General features: G+C 29.5%; 2 protein-coding genes across 5 annotated transcripts; one reads left to right on the top strand and one right to left on the bottom strand.

The window, feature by feature from the left end:
- Positions 1-11,531: 11,531 nt before the first annotated feature.
- On the bottom strand, positions 11,532-18,001 carry LOC139809822 (putative threonine dehydratase). 3 transcript variants are annotated; one of them, XM_071773046.1, is made up of 7 exons: positions 16,779-18,001; positions 14,642-14,753; positions 14,258-14,380; positions 13,467-13,831; positions 12,726-12,894; positions 12,304-12,578; positions 11,532-12,114 (listed from the first exon to the last, which is right to left on the bottom strand). In XM_071773046.1, the coding sequence occupies exons 2-7, from the start codon at positions 14,738-14,740 to the stop codon at positions 12,012-12,014; spliced, it is 1,134 nt and encodes a 377-aa protein (XP_071629147.1). In that variant the 5' UTR covers positions 14,741-14,753; positions 16,779-18,001; the 3' UTR covers positions 11,532-12,011. The 3 variants fall into 3 exon arrangements, with proteins under 3 accessions (XP_071629147.1, XP_071629146.1, XP_071629144.1); XM_071773045.1 differs by having other exon boundaries at positions 14,642-14,958; positions 16,779-18,000; XM_071773043.1 differs by lacking the exon at positions 16,779-18,001 and having other exon boundaries at positions 14,642-15,111.
- On the top strand, positions 16,892-22,354 carry LOC139809823 (uncharacterized). 2 transcript variants are annotated; one of them, XM_071773048.1, is made up of 8 exons: positions 16,892-16,991; positions 19,531-19,791; positions 19,904-20,012; positions 20,106-20,562; positions 20,652-20,852; positions 20,941-21,310; positions 21,390-21,725; positions 21,886-22,354. In XM_071773048.1, the coding sequence occupies exons 4-8, from the start codon at positions 20,560-20,562 to the stop codon at positions 22,017-22,019; spliced, it is 1,044 nt and encodes a 347-aa protein (XP_071629149.1). In that variant the 5' UTR covers positions 16,892-16,991; positions 19,531-19,791; positions 19,904-20,012; positions 20,106-20,559; the 3' UTR covers positions 22,020-22,354. The 2 variants fall into 2 exon arrangements, with proteins under 2 accessions (XP_071629149.1, XP_071629148.1); XM_071773047.1 differs by having other exon boundaries at positions 20,106-20,852.
- The last annotated feature ends 1,307 nt before the right edge of the window (positions 22,355-23,661 follow it).

Here is a 23,661-nt window from a genome sequence, read left to right as displayed (position 1 = left end):
ATATATATACAAAAATCATAATTTTTAGCGCTCGAAACTAGGAGTCTCTTTTATATTGCTGAACTGGCTGCACCAGTTCAGAGTTTATCTTTTTTACTTCACACTGGAAGGAAAAAGATAAGCTCTGAACTAGTGCAACCAGTTCAACAATAGAAAACAGACTCCAGATGGTCCCTTTAAGGGTTGAAACAACTCGAAAAAAATTCCACATATTTGATTACTTTAGTTAATATCTCCAAAACCGTGAGGTATATAAAAAAATGTTTTAGACAAAAAGATTACGGTATTAAGTGATGTCTATAAACACGTATTTAGATTTTTTAATATTATATTTTTGCAAAAAAATACCTTGAAGGGTGGATGTTTGTTAAAAAGTAGGACATTAAAAAAATGTAATTATCGATTACAGAGATTACTTAATACCGTAACCCTTTTGTCTATAACATTTTTTGATATACCTCACGATTTCAGAGATATTAACTCGTAATCAAATATATGGAATTTCTTTGAGGAATTATTTCCTCCAGCCATTGTAAGTATTTTTGAAACGATGTCCGTGCAAATATACTAAAAACAAGAAAACTTCAGAACATTTCTATTAGCTTCGCGTAAAAGAAATAAAATCGTCGGTCAAGCACTCGACATTATTCGCACACAAAGATACGGATCCGCTTTATTTCTTACTTGCGTCTTTGCGACTTTCGTCAAAAAATGTAGATGGCCTCAAAGCATTTTGACGAACAATTAGGTGCGCGGAAAAGCCTTGCAAAGACCGGGAAAAAAAAGCAATACTGAAAGAGCAGCGATTAAATATAACTGATATTAAATAATAACATAACGAAAAAGTCAGTCCTAAGTATCCTTGAAATGATCACCAAATCTTTAATATTTAATTTTGACGCGTGCGAATTGCTTACCTCGGACAAACGTTGCTACTGAAAGTTCCTGGCGAAACTACCTGAGAGTACTGTCCTTGAGTGAGCCTTTGAATTATGAAACTTCGATACGGTATCGGCTAGAAAAACCGTTTGCCTTGAGTAAACTTTCCATTTCTATTTTCCGTGCTTTTGAATTGTATTTTATCCGCCTAAAAGAAGACATTAAAAATGTAAAAAAAGAGCCGAGCATATCTTTCATTTCAATAGTATTTCTACTATTATATTTTAATAATATTTCTACTAACTAATAGTATTTCTTCTAAAATCTGTTAATCTTTTTTTTGTTAAATTTTAAAAAAAATTTATTAATTAAAATTGTATTTCTATGCAAAACATATACATATAGAAAAAGTGCAAGAAAGAAGACTAAGTGATTTCGATGGAAAATTCGGTGCTCTATATGAATCCGATAATAGTTTTTGCATATTTTCAACATTTTTATATTTTTGATGTGACAAAAGTGAAAAACGACGTTCGGGGCAAATATGGCCCATGACAAATGTGTGCGCACGTCTAATCGCGAATTTACTTGCATAAATTGTTTTTCAGACATAAATTTAGATAAAAATAATTGAATGTCCAACAATTTTTGTTCTCATTATTTCAAATGATTGTTTTTCTTAATTCCGAATTTTTGTACTTTCTAAATACACGATAAACAATGTATGTATGTTCAGTTTCAGACAATAAGAAATAAGTTCCAGATCAAATTATGTCGATCAGGCAAAGTGTCGTGTTTGTGTGCCCTGGCATTTTTCAATTTTAAAATTTGTCTTCGCGTCACTTTTCCTTTTCTAGGGACAAAACTAAGCAACATAACTACAGCGAAACTTCATTACGCAATTTTGTACCTGAAGGAACACTCTTTAAATGTGTACCATTAAATTTGCTTGAAAATTTTAATTAAATGTTGAAAATTGCTTTTGAAAAAATCGTGTCGAGTTTGCCCCGGCTTCCCCTACTTATACGCATGCATAACTTTAATAGATTACACTTAATAACAAGATAAAAAATAAACCGAAGAAGGAAGGAATATACTGAAATACTTTCAAAATGCGCAGTGGACTAAAAATAAGATTTTTTTAGCAAAGTATTTTATTTGGCAAATATATTATTAAATACCAAAATTAAAACACAAATATATTTTTAAAATTAGAAATAAATAACATTTTATATAAATATCTATTTAAATTTTACTTATGTGATTAAGTTACAAAAGTTTAGTTCGTCCGTTTTGTTGTAACAAAATATTCTTAATCAATAAGATAGAATAAGAAACTAACAATCTTTTAAAATTATTTTCATAGCAATATATTTTTATTTATTTTCTAATTCTACGTTTTTAAAAAACTTATAGAATCCTGTATATTTATAGTACAGACCTATTGAAATTTACTGAGTTGTAAAAATCACTCCAGATAAATACGTTATAAAAATTAATAAAGTCGAAAAGATAAAGAAAGAGGTTGGGAAGAGGAAAGGCGAGCAAGAGGAGAAAGGAGAGGGGAAGGAACAAGGAAGAGAAAATGAGGAGATGGAAAGACAGGAGAGAGAGCTGTGGAAGAGGATAGAAGAAAGAGCAGAGAAAGAAAGGAGAAAGAGAGAGTGGAGAGGGAAAAGGAAGAGGAATATGGAGGGGGATCATTGCAGAGGGACCAAATAAAAGGAGGAAAATAATGAAGATGATAATGAAGAGAGAGCTGAGGAGAAGGGTAAAGGTGAAAGAAAAGTAGAAAAGATAAGGGAAGGAAAAAAAGGTGCTATTGGTAAAGCTGAAAAAAGAGAGGAATAAAGAGAAGCTGATAGAAAAGGGCTGGGAGATAAGGAGAAAATGGGAAGCTGTGGTGGATGAGGAACAGACAATGGAAGAGAGGAGGTTGAGGTAGTGGAGAGGAGAGAACGAGGAAGGGGACTACTTGACAAAAAGAGAATTAAGAAACAAGAGCAGAGAAAAGAAGAAGAGAGGAAGAGATGCCGGAAGAAGTGAACAGAAACGGTGGAAGAAGGAATGGAAGGGAGAGGAGGAAGTCACCAGGAGAGAGGGTGGGCAAAGGAGAGAAAAGGAAAAGGTATTAGTATGTAAGGGTCGCTAATGGTCAGAAAAGAAAATTTGGACAGATTGTAAAAGATGTAAAAAATTTGTGAACGTTTCTTTAAAAAAACGCCTTTCTTTGGAAGAAGAAGTAAACGCATACTCTACTATAAGTTTGAATGTGGTTATGAGTATGTACAATGTGTATTGTTATGAGTATTTACAATAAATAAATAATAATGTAATGATATTATATGTGTAAATGCTTAGAAGAGATGTAACAAGTAATAAAATAATTGTTATAAATTTATTTAATACAAAACATGTTTTGTTAATAATATATGATATTTCTATATATAGATTTATTATATTTCAATCTAATTAATATATAAAACATTTTAGAAAAAATTAAGTTTTATCAAATATTTATAATTATTTAAATATATTTTATGTGGCTTAGATTTCTATAATATAATAAACAAATATCATAAAAATAAATAATTTTTAATAAATCTGAACCAGCAAACATATAAATAACTTTATATGATAGCGAGTAGCTATTATTTTAATTTGCTATAAAATGGATATTATACACATAATGTATTTACTTTCTTTTTTATAACCATTTTTTTTATAAACCTTTGAATATGCAACTTCATTAAAATCCGCAATACAAAAGCGTTTCATTAATTGATATAATTATTTTTTAGAAATATCGTCATAATAAGCTGTTTATATATATATAATGTGGGCTTCTTACTTTATTAAATATTTTTTTGTTTCTCTTTACTTTTCTTAGAAATTGTTGAGTAAATCTATACATATAGTTTTCAAATACTAATGAATTATGGAATAATAAAAAAATATGCAATATGTAATTAACAACAATAATTTTTAATTGAGATGTAAAAATCATTTCACAGGTAACCATTTCCGTAAGAACAAATCAGACGCCCGTTATCGAGTTAAGGAAGGACTTATCTGTAGTATCTCTTGAATTCGCTGAAGTTCTTTAGCTCGTTAGCGCAGCATCGCCGGGAACTCCACCTTTCTTCGTGTCTGGTCCTCGCGTAACTGATGCAAGACCGGCGGCTCTCTGACCAAGGGTCGATAGCTCACGCTATCCCGGATTCCCGGACGAGCCCCTCAAAATATTGCGTCTATTGATCGTGGACTGCGCAATGTGTCTAAATGTGTCTCTGCGCATGCTGGATATCCCCTTTCCGAATGGATATCCAGCTATCATCTCATTCTATCATTTTCATATCACTTTTTTATCTCATTCTATCATCCCCCACATAGTGAAGTCCTCGATTAATACATTTTTATGGAGTATTGACGTGCTTTTCAATGGCCGAGATAATTTTCAATAGAATATCAATAAATGTAAATGCTTGACCAATAAAAAATCGGTAAAAAATCTGTCGTAATCAGATTCCTATTAGAAAGTTTATAATAACATAACAATGCCGCCAGATATCAATAATTGCAATGGTTTTTGTTTCTTTTTCTTATGTATATCTAGGCATATGTACGAGGCTTCACAATTAGAGAGCACTAATTAAATAACCAAACAGCAGACTTATTGTTTATAGAATGCAATTTATTTATGTGCGGGCAATTAATTAATTTTGTGGCCACTTCGCGATCACTAGATCTAACGGCATTAGATTTCTTTTTGTAGGATTACATAAAGCACAAAGTGATGAATATTACTCCTAATACAAATAAAGAAATGAAAATAAGAATACGTACTGGTTGTAAATTACTACTACGGTTACTCTGTTAATGTTATCAGATGTCCGAAATAATATTCGTAAACGTATTAATACGTGTTTAGAAGTCTGTGGACACCATTTTGAACATTTAACAAAATTATTTTTAAACCAAAATATGTTTACTATGGTTTTGAATTCGTCTGTCTATTTTGACAGTTTTCAACGTCGCTCCGAAATTACCATTCAAAATGTATACTTTTCTATAATTTTTTAACAATGCAGGATAAAAAAAACTATTTTAAGTAAATTCACTGTTTTGATAAGAGATATTCAAATAAAAAAATTACCTCTTTTTATTTAAAATTTAAAAAACTTTACATTGCTTCTTCATAATTACAGTATTATAGATCGTTACCACTGCTCCTATTTTATTTCGTTCACAAAGCTCCTCTTATGAGGAAGCTTGTATTTTATTTGATGCATAGTTATTAGTATTTATTAGTTTGGCTTTCTCATAGAAGAAGTTTTATGAGCAAAATAAAATAGGAGCAATTGTAGCGACCTGTAATGATAAGGAAGCAATGTGCAAGTTTCTAATTTGCACACTCTTCTTAACTTTAAATTTAACCTTTTTATATGAATTGATAGAGGGTCAGCTTAGTAGTACAAGTGGGGTTTTATAATCGACGCAATGTCAAATCGATGTTGATTTTGTGAATTCGGGCTACATGGTCCATATATGGACTTCGCATATGGACATTTGATATAAAACTGGGTCTAATCAACTAAATCTTAAAAATTTATATATAAAATAAGGGTAGAAAAGACTGAAAAATATAATAGAATTATAAATAGCCCGATATTTCAAAATTGGCGGAAGTTAGAGCAACCACGGACATTTCTCAAAAAATTCAAAATTTTATAAAGAAAGAATTCTTTTACTGATTATCGCCAAATTCAATATCAACCTTTCTTAAATGATACTCTATGCATCAAATAACTTATACATTTTTTAGGCAGAAATCGGTAAGCTTTTTAATATAAGCAATTTCTTTAATTCTATTATGTTCTTCAATTTTTTCTACCCCTATCTATATATATAATTCTTTAAAATCTGGTTGATTAGACCTAGCTTTTTATACGATTAAAGTTCTATATACGGAGGTTTACGAAAACAAAGCTTTAGTTGCCCGTACAATAATACAAATTTTTGAAATTTTAGAAAATAATTTAATAAATACTTATGTGCATTCATACACTATTATAAGAAATTTAATCACCTACATTTATAATAAAAAGATAAGAAATAAACTGAAAAAGGAAAAGATACTAAAATAATTTTAATCAAAATGTGCGGTAGACTATCTAATACTTTGCTAAAAATAAGATATTTTTTAGCAAAGTATTTTATTTGGTAAAAATATTATTGAACACCCTGTTGCAAGGATGAGAAAAACTGCTATAAACCTTATATAGCAGTATTGATAAAACAAAAATATATTTTTAAAAATAAGAACAAATAACATTCTATATGTATATATCTCTACTATCTTTACTTCTCTACTATTATATAAAGGGGAAAAGTTTGCACCATTGTACGGGGTAATCTTAGAAACTACTAAATCGATTTCAAAAATTTTTACACTGGTGGATCGCTTATGTCTTCTTGAGTAACATAGGCTATGTGCCATTGTGTTACAACCCAATTTAAAAAAAAAATTCGGGATATCTAAAATTTTAAATTCTTTGAAAGGGTCGTACTTAATGACTTTTCCTGTTCAGATTTTCCTAATTAACCAAATCTTAAAGTATTATATATAAAATAGGGGTAGAAAAAACTGAGGAATATAATAGAATTCAAAAAATTGCTAATAATAAAGGAGTTACCGATTTCTGTATAAAAAAATCTATGTAATTGCTCTGATTTCCGCAAATTTTGAGATATCAAGCTAATTTTTTTTATGGATAGAGTATATCAAAGGTAGGTTGGTATTGATCGAATTTGGCAAGAATCGGTGAAAAAGTTGCCGATTTTTGCCTAAAAAGTGTATAAAGAAAGGTTGTGTTATTGAATTTGGCGAGGATCGGTGAAGGGATTACCTATTTCTGCTTGAAAAGTGTATAAGTTATACATATATTCATCCGAAGAGATATTTCAAATTTGCTAATCCGAATTAGAATCTGATCTGATGAAATATGCACTTTACCCTATAAGTTATTCTTTATATTTGTAACATTACGTCTTTATTATAAATTTTAGAATTTATAATAAAAAAGACGTTTATTCCAACAAGCTCTTTTGAAAGACTATTCGACAAATAAATAAATAAATTTGACTTTGACTCATTGGGTAAGATCTTATGCCTCATTTGAAAAATTTGTTTGTGTCTAACGTCGCAATTCAATATCTAATAGGAGAACGCGCTATAGGGATCCTAGACAAAGAGAAATTTTATCACTACTTAATACACATTTCAACTGGATATCGGATTCCCGGATCAAAGGTATAAACCCCCTCCAATTTTCGTGTATAGCATGTGTATATATATATAGAAGTCACCTATCCAGGATTACAGAACGTTTGATTGCAAGTCGGAACAAAAATACATAAATTTATACTAGAAATTGTCTTTACATCAGTATTGAGCAACAATGTTGGCGTTCCTCAAACAAGTAATGGAAGAAAGACAGGCTATATATCCTTCAACTCGGTAACGCATATAAGTAATTTAGTTAGATAAATGTCCATATAATAATTTTTAACCATTAATTCTCATTGTTTATACAGAAACGGTACCGGCCAAATCCACTACAAATATGAATATTAGTAAGAAATTTTTGTGGATATTTTACAATTGTCGTTTGAAATAAAGTACATGGATGGAAACATTATAAACTTGCTAAGAAGAGGAACAAAATAAAAGTGTTACAGGAGAGGATGAATGTGTTGTATCATAATGTATAGTCGATGTTTTAACGGACCTAAATCTTGATGATCGTGTTGCTTTATCAACAGCTCATTACAACATGGGTTTAGAATATGTTACTTCCACAGATACTAACGATTTAAATACTGCTGTAGAATATTTTGCAAGATGTTTGGTACTGTTAGGGGACAAACTGTTAAACCGTAAAACTATATTGCCCATAATAGGTGTACTTAACGGATTATATTTTGCAAAGAAGAAAGAGAAAGATGCTTTTAAATATGTGGATCTAGCATTAGGATGTTATGTGCTATACATGGAAAATTATTCTGATCCCATCCACATACCAAGTCTTGTTGATGTTAAAGAAGAAGAATCGAATCCTAGGATTATCTTGAACACTTAGCATCACACAACTTTGCAGGAATTAGGACGTTTATATCTTAAAAGGTGCAAAGATAAGTACAAATTTGTAACGTACATGCATAACACATTAAATATCCGACTGACAGACATGTCATCTAACAAAACAACATTCGATGAAAAATGTCTTAATATGACTTTAACCTTATTTGATCTGTCTAGAAACTTCCTAGCAAACGATTTGTTTCCTAAAGCTTAAAGTCACATTGCTATTGGAGATTATGTAATACACAGATTTGATGAAGATATTAGATCGGAAGAGAAAGAAAGCACCTCTTGATTCGAATAAAAGTTATAATAATGCCTTAGCCGTTAGTGCTAGATGTTGGGGTTTCTATGGAGTTTCTCTTTTACGTTTCTGGTTGGAAAAATTCTCACAGAATAAAGAAAAACCTTCTGAGATGCAAAAAAAATATTAAAATTAGAAATAGAATCTGAGGATTCAGATTTAATGTTTTCTGATTTACTAAAAAAAGAATTGGCATATATAACAACCGAAATTGCAAAAATATGTATATTAAATTTTGATGGATGCCAAAACAGTTTTCGTAAAAACTCTGAAATTATTTGAAAAAGCGAGAGAATATTTTACTGTAGATACTGACATTGACAGTTACATTGAGATAACAATTAACATTGCCGATACATACAAATATTTTGCAGGTTTTGAAGAACAAAGAGATGAACAAATAAAATTACATAAACGGCGAATAAAGTGTTTACGCTTGTAAGAATTTTCGCACAACAGTTGAGAATTATACAGAATTACGAATCTACAAACGCATTTGGTACGAAATGGTGATTTCATATTCCACGGTTATGGATTTATGGTCAAGGAAGAATATTACGACGAATCATTTAAAAAGACGTCAATGAAAGCTGATTAATATGCGAAAATGATCGCAAAAATATCGATTTTTATTTAAATGTAGTTTAGATATTGTTAAACATTTAGTCCTCATTAAGATTTGTACGTTTCTCATTATTTGTAATTTTGCATTGAAGAATATTATTTGAATGCATTACGCGTTAACATAAGTTATAAGAAACATATAATTCATGATTTAAAAAAATGTTTTATTAATTATCTGCATTAAATTTGTCTAAAAATAAATAATTCTTGAATGTAAATCATGTTCCTTATAATATTTCCGTATGATGAACAGATGTGTAAAAATATTATTCTCCCATTTATTATAGTCTTTTATTTTTATAATTATGACAGTAATTTACGATCATATAAGATTACAAATAGTATAATTTATATAGGTGTATATATATAAACGAACTGTCTGACTGCTGACAAAAATTATGCGAACTTCAATATCAATTTAAATAGTTATAACCAAGAAACAGAGATTTGAACGTATATTATACAATACAGAATGTATAATTAAAACTTTCTCAAACGCATGCAGACAATCGACCAAATACATATTAATATAGTGAATTTGAGATATACTAACAGAAACTTTTCTAACTCACTCACAGCTTGGTAGAAAGTCTCATTTGCTTACTTCGTATTTTACACATATTCCCTTTCTACTTGTTCCTTCTGAGATTTTCTCTATCGACTGAAAATTGAAGATTATCTTACAGTTAAATATCAGGTATTATTAGTGAATGAAAAATATTCGCTTCCAGTTGAAATTGTATCTTTTGCAATGCTATCAATTTTCTTATCAACACAAGAGGAATTTCAATTAGTTAGTAATAAGTAAAATAATTGAATTATTGATGTCAATTTAAAATAATCTGGTAGAATATTTCAATTTAAGAGAAAGCAGGATCGCATTAAATCCAAGAATTTTGATATTTTCAAACATCTCTACTGAATTCGTTCTAAATATCCAATTTTTTCCGCACTTTGTTGTACCATTCGTATGTTGTAAATTATATCGCTGAGTATGGCACGGCCTGATCATTTAAACGATTGCTTTTATACAAAATAGAGAAATTTTCGCGTCAAATAATTTTCCTGAAAACACTTGCAAATTTTCACGTACTTATTCATTTATGTCGCAGACGAATACTTCATATATTACTTGCATCTATTATTGACGAAAGATCATTGACGAAAGTTACATTTTCACCTAAATCTTTGTAGTGCTCATGCTGCGATTGCAATAAAATTTTAATTGAATGATGACACGACCGTTTTCGTGCTGGTAACACATGCGCCTAATTCTTTGTATATTGATATTTATAATGTGATAATAATCCATGCATTTTTAATGCCGAAAGTTCCGAAATATCACGTCGACGAATGTTAAATAAATCCCCGAAAGAACATTTCGATACAAAAATTAACATACTTTGCGGTGTTGCGATTTTTTTTTTAAACAGAAGGCGTTTCAAACTGACCAATCAGGTTCGCGTATGGGACGCATTTGAAGTTAGACGTTTTCGTGTCAAACGCGTCATATCTTAAGCTGGATGCACAATACAAAGTACATACAAGCAACAGAAACAGGGAATAACACAGGCAATAGATTATTTTTAATCTATTGAACCTATCGAAGGCCGTGTATTAATGCTATAATATTATACGTTTATGTATCACGCAGGGTCGATTTAATCTGTCCATGGTATCTCGGAAGCTATCAAAATTAGATGAAAAATCAAAAAAGGTTCTTCAAGGGATTTCTTTGAAATGATAGAACCGTACCTTTCCGTACTGGATTCCGAAAATGGAAGGGGGAGTCACACACACACACACACACACACACACACACACACACACACACACACACACACACACACAAATTTTTTAAATAAAAACTTTTTACAAGAATAACATCAATTAATAGAACTAAAAAATTCGAATCCAACGACTTATATTTTTATATGTTTATTGTGAAAATTACGACTATACAGTCAATTTTTGAATGTAGCCTATACGAATAAGAGTATCGATCATCAAATATTCGACGAGGGATCGAAATCCCTCGTTGAAAGAGTATTTGATTTAATGTAAAGTTATTTTATATATATTTTTTAAAAATTGTGTGTTTCAGTAGATACGTTTTTTTTTATGTTATAATTATATGAAAATATGTTCACATTTATATAAATAATTTACATATAATTATATAAACTCATAAAATTATATGTGTATTTATATATGTAAATGTGTGTACACAACATTACATAATTTATTAGTTAAAATTGATATAATTTTGATTAATAATAGAATTGAAGGATACTGAATATCGATATTATCAAATCAATGTTTTATGACATATTTATAATGTATTAAAGAATACGTACGTTTACATGACAAATAATTATTTTACAAAAAGAGACAAGATAAATGAAATAAAGAAGATAAATTTCTCTCTCTCTCTCAAAATTTATGAAGAATTCCAAACGTATTGTTATTTATTTTAACTTTAATACGTTATCGATTTCATGAAACGTGCATAAAGTAAATCTACTATGTTTGCTTGATTTTGATTTAATAATATTTCTATTCATTAATATAACAGCGATGTCTGTAATACCAAAATGTCATGTGTTTTTATTAGATTTTTAAAATTTTGTTTATACATATATATCGATATTTAACGCTCGTTACAAGTATATAATTAATGGTTTTTGTCATTGCGTTTTCATAAAAAAATAGACATATCCGGTACAAATATGGAAATATCCCGAGAAAAAATGGGTATATATTATTACTAAGAACATATGTTATTAAATTTTTTTCATATTTAATTATGGATTTTTACATCCGCGCGACCATATTATACCCATTTTTTTCGGGATTAGTAAAAGTCAATATTGAATACGTTAATTGTTCGGAAGCATCATAGATGAAATTGTCCTTTTCGAAATTGTATCCAAATTCTTCCTCTCGAGTTGTCTAACTTGTTTTGTATTCCAAATTTGGCAGATTATATAAACGTTTACAATAAATAGAAAAAAATCTTTTATGATTCATCTTCGTCAACGATAAAAAAAATAAAGATGTTTATTCCAATGAGTTTGCGAGAGTTTCACGTAAAGTCTCCAAACTTTGTTCATTTCTCAGTTCATTCATTAAATCAATTTTGCCGAATAGAGGTAGTAATACCCTGACGTGTACAGAAAGAATTATAATGTTATAAAGTAATATTGTAATACTATAATATTAAAATATAATATTATTAAATTGAAACCGTCTAGTATTTGTTATTTGTTTTATCATGGAAACTTATAAAACGCGCCATTATATAGAATAAACAAATTGTAGAAGAAACCATCAAACTTATGAAAGGAGTTACCTTTTTTCCCTTAAATCATCAAGTTCACCAGATAAAAACGCAGCTAAACCAATCGCTGCATTAAAGTCGTCGATGTTATCTTTTTTTAATTTATGTTCGGCTCTTACAACCAAATCATCATCTACCATAATAGATCTGTCAAACAAAGGATTTAGCACGCCTCTAGGATCTTCATGCCATGTATACTCTGTCACGGGAATTTCCAATTCATCATAGGAATGTGTTAACATTCTAATATTTTCGACATGCCTATTAAAATCTGACCTATAGACTTCCTAAAAATTGAGATTTTTATGTAAACCACAAATTTCCATCCAAAGTGAATGTAATCTTCTTGTTGAGTCAAATTACGTTTTATTAGACTGAATTGAAACACAATAACTTTCAATTGGCAATTATAAAGAAAGCATTTATTCACTTACGATAACTTCTATTTCTAAATTTAATCCTTTGATAGCCATTGCAATACCGGTTGTTAATCCACAACCGTTGATCGTCGTCGGTAATATTACTGCATCAAACTTCAACAAATATTCCAGCATTTCGATGCCCAAGGTAGCCTGGCCAATGATCATATTTGGATGATCGTTCCTATCCGATTATTCCATAAGAATAAGAATTTATTTTTCAATTTATACATTTCAATTTATCTGTATATAATTTTTATCTTCTATAATAGATAGTTTTTTCTATAAATTATAAATAATGACTAATGTAAGAACTTCTATCAATGTTGCTAAAAAATGATCTTTTAGTTATATATAAAGAGAGTTATCACTTTTCCATAAGAACTCTAAAATTAATTGTCTATATTTAACGCAATTTATTTTTTATGTTTTTCTTTGTAATAATGTAATATAATAATGTAATAAAAAAACTCTATGCATATACAGTGATATATAACGTTAATTAATATATCTAATTTCGTATCTTATTTCCTTACCCCCAAGGGTGGTATCCCATAATATTTTCCATTTATATTTACTGCTCAAATATATATATAGATAATATTAGGATTCTATATTAATATAAGAAGTAACAAGAAGGTAACTTCTTGTCAGTTATTAAGTACCTAATGGCAACGATGACTAGTTCTTTTTATAAAACAACTTTTTCTACAATAATTTCAACTTAATTGAGATTTTTAATTAAAAAAAGCGTACCCGTCAATGTAAACTAAGCCTTTCATCGAGGCAAAACGCAAGGCAATGTTGTGTGCTTCTACCATATCGCAACCATAGACGAACACCGTTGTTCGTGAATCTGCACGACTTCGACACATCTTAATTTCTTCATCTGTCGTTGTCAACGGTATCACAACAGTCACCGGTATTCCAAACTTTTTTCCAAAATGACAGAGAGAATAAGCGAAGCTGCCCGTTGAAGCTGTTATCACGCCCTTACGTTTCTGCTCGTTCGATAGCTGTAGCAGAGTATAAACCACGCCACGTGCTTTGACGGTTTCCGAAAACTGATAACGTTCTTCCTTCAGATAGATTTTGAAACCCTTATCGCTGAGAAACTGACTCTGAAACAATATATTACATTCGTTTGACGATCGTCCTTGAGCAATTTTACATAAATATTTTGTGTTACAAGGCGTGAATCAAAATCATTTCATGGATCAATTGTTATAATGCAAAATATTTATAAATAATTATAAATAATGTACTGTAATTTGCTTGAAACACGGATAAATTGTTACTTAAAATATGTCTTTAATTTGTATTAATTTATTGCACGTAGTTTATTTCAGTTTACAGTTAAACTTATTTTAAGTTACTTCTTAAGACATAAAATAGAAAATCAATTATATTTCTTATTATTGCATATTTACGTGCACTTATACTTTGAGATCTATGAGTCTCCAGATTATTGAAGATTTCAGAATTAGATTTAAAGTATTTGTATATTTTGAAACGTCAGTTCAAGAAGGTTTTGTGGTATTTCTTACTTTATTACATGCTGTTCTCCAAATGTGCTCTCTTATTTGACACAGCGCCGATTTGATACTGTTGAGCGAGATCTTGCATTTTTTCGTTGGGTCTGATTTGTCGGAGCCTTTTTCAATTACGCCCTACAATAAAAGCACTAAATTAGCGAAATTACATTTTTCTTATTGTATCGAATGTATCTGATATATCGTATAGCGCGAATATTACTTTCAATATTTAATATTAGATTGATATTCAAATGCAGACGGAATATTGTTATATTTCTTCACACATTTCAGAAAACTATTTTCGAAATACGGAAACATCATCACAGGTACACATCGATGTATATTCTGCACGAGTATATTGAGCTTTGAAACTAATATTAATCAAATTTGAAATACCCATTCTGTCGCGCAGACAAAATCGAAGTTTCGAAGCAGTGGAGCGACCAGATTATAAGAAAATTGCAAGTCATTCCTTTCTGTTGCAATTATTTCCATTCTTCTGGTGTTTCTTCAACGAAAGAGACGAAACGTTATTTGTTCGATGGCAATAATCACTTGACACGCAGGTAATCAGTGACAAAGAATAGTACACGTCAAACTTGATTTGGCATCAGTGGGAGACTAATCTCTTCCTCGCCGAGAATAAATGTTATTTGTCATTAGCAATTCGTCTTTCGTCCTTTCAGAACGTTCGCGTTTGTTTCTTCTGCAAACTGTCTAATATTTATAAATTTCGCAAATAAACTGACTTTACTCGATAAATAAATAAGTTACTCGAAAAGAATATTTATACATGTTATCTGCTATTTAAGGAAATAACGGTTATATCGCATATTTATTTATTTCCGAATTTGTGTTCTACATCTTACATAATTTTCATTTTAAAGATTTTTATACTGATTTTGTTTTCATATTTTTCTAGATGTTGATAAAATTTTACATCAATTAATATTTGTTGAGTTTTTTATGATTTTGCTTCATTAAAAAAAAATTTGAATTAATTTAATCTTAAATTATTTTAAACATTTACGAATTGCCTCAATAGCTATACGTATAATTATTGTTTGTAATAATAATTTACATATTTATATCTGATTTCGGGCATAAGAAACGAAATTAATCAGAGTAATTATTTTATGTAGAAATAGAATTTATGATATTTTAGTAGATGTTAAAGATATTATGAAAAGAGTAAATTAAAATTACACTACCTTGTTTAATATAAGTTTCAATATTAAAATTTAATTTTAAAAATATTGTGATACGTACGCGGTAGAAAAAAAGACAAGAATCTAGAGATCTGTGTGTGTGTGTGTGTGTGTGTGTGTGTATGTGTATGAGGGGGGGATGGATAAAGTGTGTTAATATGAAAAGATATGATTGTTTAGCATTCTAAAATTATATGTAAATTCAAAAGTATACGCAACGCGAATTATGGGTATAAGTCTTACTGTATTATATATTTTACTGCGGAAGGCTATAACCATTAATCAACTCAAGTTTGACTGTTATAGAGCATATGGCTATTCAACGATAAAGATTTGAATATTTTCACTTGAAGAAAGAGTTTAACCAATTTACGAACATTGATATTTATGGCCAATGCATTTTTCATTAGTTTCATAGTTTCCCAGATAGCAAAGCGTGTCTGAGCAAAATCGCGCAAACCTGTGATTGCTTATGATGCTGGCAACTTGCCGTACATTTGCTTCAATTGATTTCGAATAATTTAATACTTAAAGCAACACGCAGGCAACATTGGAACTTTTAATCTGACCCAAGTTGACCCGAGTCGGGTCGAGTCAACAAATCGAAAACGCGCTAGTGTATTTCATTTGTAAATTATTTGTGATTGATTGTAAGTTCGTTTTTAACGTTTATGATCAAATAGTTTTTTGTAATTAACAATTTCATTTTAATCGTAATATCTTCCAGTAATAAACTTTGTGATAACCGATAACTGTAATTAATAAGAAATTGTTTGTTATTTACAAATATACCAGTGTTATCTCTTCGTGAGTTAATAAATTTCTTAATTATTTGCAAAATAATAGTTTAGTCAATAAGTTTAGTTAACTGTACTGCACATGCGCGAAGTGCACGACGAACGCATCGATGCGCTTTTTGTGTGCAGGAGCCCTGAGTACACTTCGCGCATACACCAGTATATAGTTATTAATTAAACTTATTTTGCAAATAATTAAGAAATTTATTAATTCCAAACATAATACGACTGGTATATTTGTAAATCACAAACGATTTTCAATTAATTTATAGTTATCAGTTATCGCCAAATCTGTTTATTACTAAAAGTGTCGGATAAGAACATTACAATTAAAATAAAATTGTTAATTACAAGAAAAACTATTTGATTACAAACGTTAAAAACGGACTCACAATCGAACGATTTACAAACAAAATACACTTAAGAGAAGATATAAAAATTAAGTCAAATTTAGTAATTTCGGCTAGCTTCATAGAGGTCCTTCCATATCTCCATCCTCAAGCTAGTCTTTGCTTTCCAGTAATTTACCTGAATCTCTGGGTTTGGGATGTAACACTATTCCACACGTAGGTCCATGTATTTCATAGAAGTTGGCAGTCTTGTATATAATATACATAGATATAGATCTACACAGGAGTATAAGCTCTTCAGTCCTCACCAACCACGTGTTCCAACTTTTCTTCTCTTTCATGATTTTTTCATTTTATACGGAAAAAAACAAATCTGCCTTGCTCATAAACAGTAAGTAATATGAAAAGCGATAAAAATTAGTAACTAGAGATTAATTCTTTTATTTATTTCCAAGACAAATTTTCGGCAATTCTCTTTATTCACTGTGTGATCCTTTGTTCGAGTGTTAAATCGTTATATAACCTGTATCAAACACTAGATAAAAGATATATTAAACAAAAATCACAAAATACATTCTTAAAAATTTTAGTCACTTATTGTTAGAAGCGTAAGCGTATAAAATGTAGCGAACGCGTGATCGAGCAATTTAAATTTTACAATTTTTTTTTCTTTGGTGTTTATGCATGCGTGCGCTCTGTGTTCTTCTACCAGGTGGTGGTAGAACACAGAGCTCGCGATATCTCAGATTTACAAAAAATATTTCTCTATAAAAAAAAAGTTTAAAAAACTGGATTTCCTTAAAATATTTAATTACTTACAATGAGATATATATATATATTTGGTTTAAGTCAAATTTTTTTTGTTAAAAAGAACAAAGCACATGTTTGCAATTTCATATTTATAAAGGCAATATACTTCGCTATTTTAAAAAATTATAAGAAACTGTTTTTTTTTTATTTTAATTGTTTAATAATGACATATATATGCTGTTAAAATATAATTTTTATGTCAAACACGAGCACATAAATCTTAATTTCTCCTTTCACATGACAAGCGGTCAAATGATAATACTTAGATCACGTATACTCACAAACAGTGCGCATATATAACCTGTGTGCATAAGAAACATTTTAAGACGCTAATTTATATTTATGTTACATACAATGCGGCATATACGCAATTTATTCTATACATTCAAATAAAACATATTTGTAAATATCATGAAATATAATGTTTTCATTCTTTTTTGATTATTTTTGTTTCGTTTGTTCTTCTTTAAGAGTTATAACCAAAAAATGTTAAGATTCAGAAAATATAATATATTGCAAGATATATTTAGAAATGTAAAATAAGTATACACATATAATACATTATATTTATAATAAATAAGTATATATATCTATTTCATAGGAAAAAAATTGTTATAAAGCAGAATATAAATTTGAGATCAAAATTAAAATATATCAAACAATTATTTGTTAACAATTTATTCCGTTATAAAAGAATGATGTAATCGTGAAGAAATTTTTGAGTTTGTTATGAGATATATTAAATTTCATGTATGTGTACATAATATTCCATAATAAGTGCAGGTTGTTAATATAGGAAAGTTGAAGTTCAGTGAAAGTAGTAGAGCAATTTTGTATTGTTAATTCAAATCTTTTTCTACGAAGTCTGCATTCTAATATTCACTGCTAGCACTAAAAATCTATAGTTTACGTCACGTACACAGCATGCTTACAAAAATGTCAATACTAGCAATAAGAATGGAAGCAAGATAAACTAAGATCTCATAATCTTTACGTTATAATTATAAATATATATAGGAGAGACGCGCGCGCGCGGGGCTGGGTTGTCATACTTCTCAAATACTAATTTAAAAAAAATGTGTGTGTGTGTTAACAATAGTTTATAATGTCGTATACTACTTTATAATGTAACTACATTTTTTAAGTGTACAAAAGAATATTAGACTTATATATATTTGTACACAAAAAAGTTATTTAATTCTATAAGCAAAATCGTGCAAATGTAACAACTTACCCCATATCCAGAGTTGGTTGTCACGTATCTTTCATACACTGCAAATCCAAGTGTTATTTTAACTAAAGCTTTCCTTACACATTTTTTGCCGTTTTAAATCATGTTATTTGACACAGTTGAACGTATTAACTTTTAATTTAATACGATTAAACGTGTTACTTTAACACGCAACAAAATATGTAAAACGAGCTTCAGTCAAATATGTCATTTCTAAACGTTATATGCATGTAAAAATAGCATACTTAGATTTACAGTATAATAGAGAAAACATACGACAAATTCTATTTTAATATTTTATTAAAATCAGTGGTAGTTTTTTGTAGATTTAACTTAGTAATATAAAGCAGCATAAAAATTAATACTTTTCATAAACTTTGTAATATAATTCTCATAAACCTAGAATAAATACAAGAACAATAATTTCTCATAAATTTTGAATCCCATCTCATTTGAGACAACTTACCCCGAACGGTTATTTTGAATGAAGAAGATTATATTTATAAGCTATGTTGCAATGACGGTTAACTAAATACAGGAAAAACTATTTAGAACTATAATATTTCTTATGTCTAAATTACAACTAGTAATTACAAAAACCAACGGAACAATAAAAATAGAGATAAGAAAAATTTACTCACCAGGTTCAATTTTTAAAAAGTGCTTGTAATTGTCAAAAGTGATGATTTTTAAAACAAAATATTTTGTACAACCCACTAACACAATAGGAGCAACTTACATTATAGAGAAAGATATGTTAAGATGAGATATAAGTTTTGTGACAACTTACCCGTGTGACTTCTAGCTCCGGTCTCCCCCACTATACATGCATTTTAGCATATGCTATAAAAAACAGATTATTATTCTCCATATTTTTGTCTTCTTTTAGAGAGAAAATATGACATCTCATTGTCAACCTTTATATTGCGAGAGTTGTAGTCGATATCCCTATGTGGGCAGAGTATCCGTAAGCGATCAGGAGGAACATGTTGACTTCATCTATCAATTTGTGAAGAAAAGATTTGTTACTAAGTACCAGCAGAGTCTTAGCACATTTTATACTGCTCCTGACATAATTGGGCCACCCAAGTTTCCAAACTTCGGAGTACTACTTCACCTGCCATGTTTAATTAGAGGAACCTATGTCAAAGTATGTGTATTTCTTAGTATTATCTGTTATTTTCCTTTAAAATGTAATCGCAATCTAAATTTGTGCTACAAGATCTTCGACTTATTTGACACATCTCGATTTTTTAATATAGAGGAAAAAGATCGATATCTCACTATCTCCGTGGCAAAGGGAAGATGATTTCATGAGACAGTATATTGGATCATTAGCATTCTGGCAGAATGACAAAAATACATTTATGGGTATGTAATACTTGAATTGATAAATAAGATATTGTTAAAGAAGATATGTTTTTGTTGAGAAGAGAGAGTATAATTATATTTCTTATTTTGAAGATATCGAATTTCATGAAGCTGTATATCCAATCAGAATCTCTATATACGAAATATACAATCCTGGAAGCGTAATTCAAATTTGGGCTCAAGATTCTAATAAAATTGTGGTTTAAGTCTTTAAGTTGTGGGATGAATCGTCTCAGATTGTACCGCCGACGTCAAGATTATTTTCCTCACCCTTAGCGCACCCTTTGTAACTTTAAAACCAAAATGCTCAAACTACTATTTAAGAAGAGTCGACCTGAATTTCACACAAAGCTGGATGCGATGATGCTTGTCGGTACATCAGAATTGATCCTTTCTAGAAATGCTAACGAGAGTTTAACTGATCTGTTAAAAAGAATTAATTGCATGTACTGCCCACACCATGAGGAAGTTCATAATTTAACAGCAGATTTAAAAAGTGCACACTTGGATATAGTTCATCTGCAGAATTTTCCCAAATTATTTGTAAATGGTATTATAATCGTTGATATTAAGTAATATTCAATACTTTTTTATTTTTTTAATAATAAAAATTAATTTGTTTGGATGTGTTATTTACAGCGATATAAAAAGAAGACTTTTTGTAAGAATAATTTGAAATACAAAGAAGTATCTCATGAAGCAATTCCTGGTTATGAGCAACCTCATAAAGAGAAAAACTTACCTCATATTTTATTAAAAAGTTATTCGAATTGTGTGAAGAATATGAAACTCTCTTCGGATGAATCCAAGGAGCTATCACACAGTTTGTCTGAGTTTCCTGTAAAGTATCCTAAAATATCTATTTTTTATAATAGTATTTATTGCAATGTCATCTCGTGTATTAAAGTTTTATATTTTATTTTTGCAGGATGAAATACTACTAATAATATTTAAAAACTGGGATTTGATGACGTTATGTCGCTTGAATTGTGTAAATAAACACTTCAATGATTTGATACGGGACCCTCAACTCTATACACGTTTGAACATACGTATTGTACCTGACAGTAATCCTGACAAATATATACGCGATATCGGCGATATATTTTGTTATTTTACACCTAGATGTAAATATTTGCGACAGTTAGATCTTACAGCAAGTAACTTTGATGTTAAGGATTTCGTAAAGTTTATTGATAATTGCGGCAGGGATTTAACGCACTTAAGATTAGGTAGGTGCGGATTAATTGACAGTCATGCTCTACTTAAAATTTCAGAGATATGCAAAAATTTGAAAGGTATGCATATATATAATACATATATATGATTGTCAAGATTATGGATAAATTGCATATAACTAATACATATTTTTCTCAGAATTGGCTTTAAATCTTTGTCGCGTAGACGACGAAGAATTTTTGTATCTCGAGAGGCTAAATGGTTTGGAATATTTAGACCTTTTTAATACACATATAGAAACGCAACGTCTTTGCAAAATACTGCAAAAAAATCAATGGATGCGTGAATTACATTTGAATATGTGTTTTAAAGGAGACTTAATAAACGTAGACACAGTCCTAATAGAGTTGGGAAATTCGTGTCGTGACTTAGAAGTAATAGATTTACTGCAACCACGTCATCGTTATGAGCTTACATCTCGGGGTATTAATGCTCTCGCTAACTTCAAGAATTTACGAAAAGTAAAACTTTTTTGTGAGTGTGTTTATTACATTTTCTTTTAAAATACATATTATATATTGTATTCTTTATTGAAATTTGTGTGTTTGCTTCTCTTGCAAGCATCTTGAAAAAATTACATAAATTTTCTATTTGCAATTGAAATATTATACTAATTATATGATTTTTGTTTCAGATACAAATACCCAGATACTGATGACAGTTTATTTAGATTACTTCCCTCCTATCAAAACTTGCAAGGAATTTGTTTGCGTTATAATTTCCTCTCTGATCACAATTTGGAATTACTGGCGTAGTGTAAGAACTTGAAAAAGTTATATCTTTGTCGGGTGGTGGATCTTCATAATCATTCACCTGATAAATATTCCGTTATTTTTGAACAATGTCCAAAACTGCAAGAGTTTTATCTCATAAACTGTAATATTGATAATAATGATAATAGTGATCGCTTAGTTAATCATTGGAAGAAAAAATATCCGGATGTGTCCATCTATACATTGATAATTTTATAGTTTTTACTGATAATTTAAATTATAGTTTTTGATTACTATTTTAGGACATATATGCTTACTTTTTATATTTTTATAATTATAAATTTACTTTGTAAAATTTGTCTGGTAATATAGTATTGATACATGGCTTCCAATAGGTTGAAAATCTATTGCCTGTGTTATTCCCTTTTCTGTTGCCTGTACCTTTGTATTGTGCACCCAGGTTCATTATTCGTACATTGTGACTCGAAATCGCATCTAGTGGAATTATATGCATAGACTTACGCGTAACAAAAAACGTTGGATTGAAAAAATAAATTAATTAAATTAAATAGTTGTGTTATACTGTATCCATATGTAGAAAGATAATATTGAGACTTGATATCTGAAGGCAATTTCACTTATATGTAACATCATTGGCCAGGCAATTATTGAACAATCTGATTAAAAAACTTTAAACATTTATCATTTAAAAATTGAAACAATCAAGATGTTTTGGTTATTAAAATTTTTATTTTCGCAGATGTGGTTTTGGCATTCATCATTTAACACAGAACTTAGATAATTTCTGTTTTAATACAGATAATATATACATAGGTACCTACATATTTTTTTTACTGAATTTGTCAAAAGTGTGGAAATCCTTAAATAACGTTTGTAGAAATAAAAATATCGGTATTCTAATATTAAAAAAAAAACTATCTTTTGAGTGCTGATCATTTCCCATCCCAGATGCGCGGAATAAGGGTCAAAAATTTTAAATGGCACTAAGGGTGAAGTTAAAGCTCATTTGAAAGGTATTTTGAAGACAAATAAAACCCGACTATTTTTAAGTTGCTATACGACACTCCCATGCAAAATAGCGGCCGTTTAATTTAGATCAAAATTTCATGCACTTAATGTTACCTAGGATCAACTGCGTGAAAGTGGCATAAATCTGATCCCGTGTATCATTTTTAGTCAAACGTTTAATTTTTTATTTAATAATTCGCGAACTGAAAAAATAAAAGTCCTTGACACGGTAGAGAGTGCGCTACTCCGGGTATTGTTATGGGCCATCTATGAGTTAAATAATCGTGCGTGAGAAAAGTATCAAATATCTCTGATCTATTAAGCTAATAGAATCAAACCAGGAAAATCAAACTGGACCTATCGGATTATTTAGTACCTATTTTATAGTAAACTGTAATAATAATTTTATATCGCGTGCATTTCAAAGAAAACCGTGGCGCTACTAAATAATATTAAGCTAGTAGGACGATAATAAAAAAAAACCAAGTACAGAAATACAAGAGACTGAAATCGTATTAATTTGTATCATCCATAAACTTAATAACTTTATTCATTCGTTTGCTTAAAACAACCGCCAATTTAAAAAGAATGATTTTTCCAACGAGTACTTTTGGATAAGCATTCAAAAAACAAATGAATAAATTTGAAACTTTTGGTTACTGGGTAGA

This window comes from Temnothorax longispinosus, chromosome 3, assembly GCF_030848805.1.
Source record: "Temnothorax longispinosus isolate EJ_2023e chromosome 3, Tlon_JGU_v1, whole genome shotgun sequence".
NCBI classification, from domain to species: Eukaryota; Metazoa; Arthropoda; class Insecta; order Hymenoptera; family Formicidae; genus Temnothorax; species Temnothorax longispinosus.
Note: the sequence above shows the minus strand (reverse complement) of the source record. Positions and strands in the feature narration are given on the sequence as shown.

What these genes read in the sequence shown, in the direction of transcription:
- LOC139809822 (XM_071773046.1), bottom strand. Translation starts at nt 14,740, where the DNA reads ATGGAAATAATTGCAACAGAAAGGAATGACTTGCAATTTTCTTATAAT. An exon ending in TTGTCTGCGCGACAGAATGG is followed by an intron (nt 14,381 to 14,641) that starts GTATTTCAAATT and finishes CTTTTATTGTAG; the next exon opens with GGCGTAATTGAAAAAGGCTC. An exon ending in GGCTTAGTTTACATTGACGG is followed by an intron (nt 12,895 to 13,466) that starts GTACGCTTTTTT and finishes ATAATCGGATAG; the next exon opens with GAACGATCATCCAAATATGA.
- LOC139809823 (XM_071773047.1), top strand. Translation starts at nt 20,637, where the DNA reads ATGTGTTATTTACAGCGATATAAAAAGAAGACTTTTTGTAAGAATAAT. An exon ending in GATATGCAAAAATTTGAAAG is followed by an intron (nt 21,311 to 21,389) that starts GTATGCATATAT and finishes TATTTTTCTCAG; the next exon opens with AATTGGCTTTAAATCTTTGT. An exon ending in ACGAAAAGTAAAACTTTTTT is followed by an intron (nt 21,726 to 21,885) that starts GTGAGTGTGTTT and finishes TTTTTGTTTCAG; the next exon opens with ATACAAATACCCAGATACTG.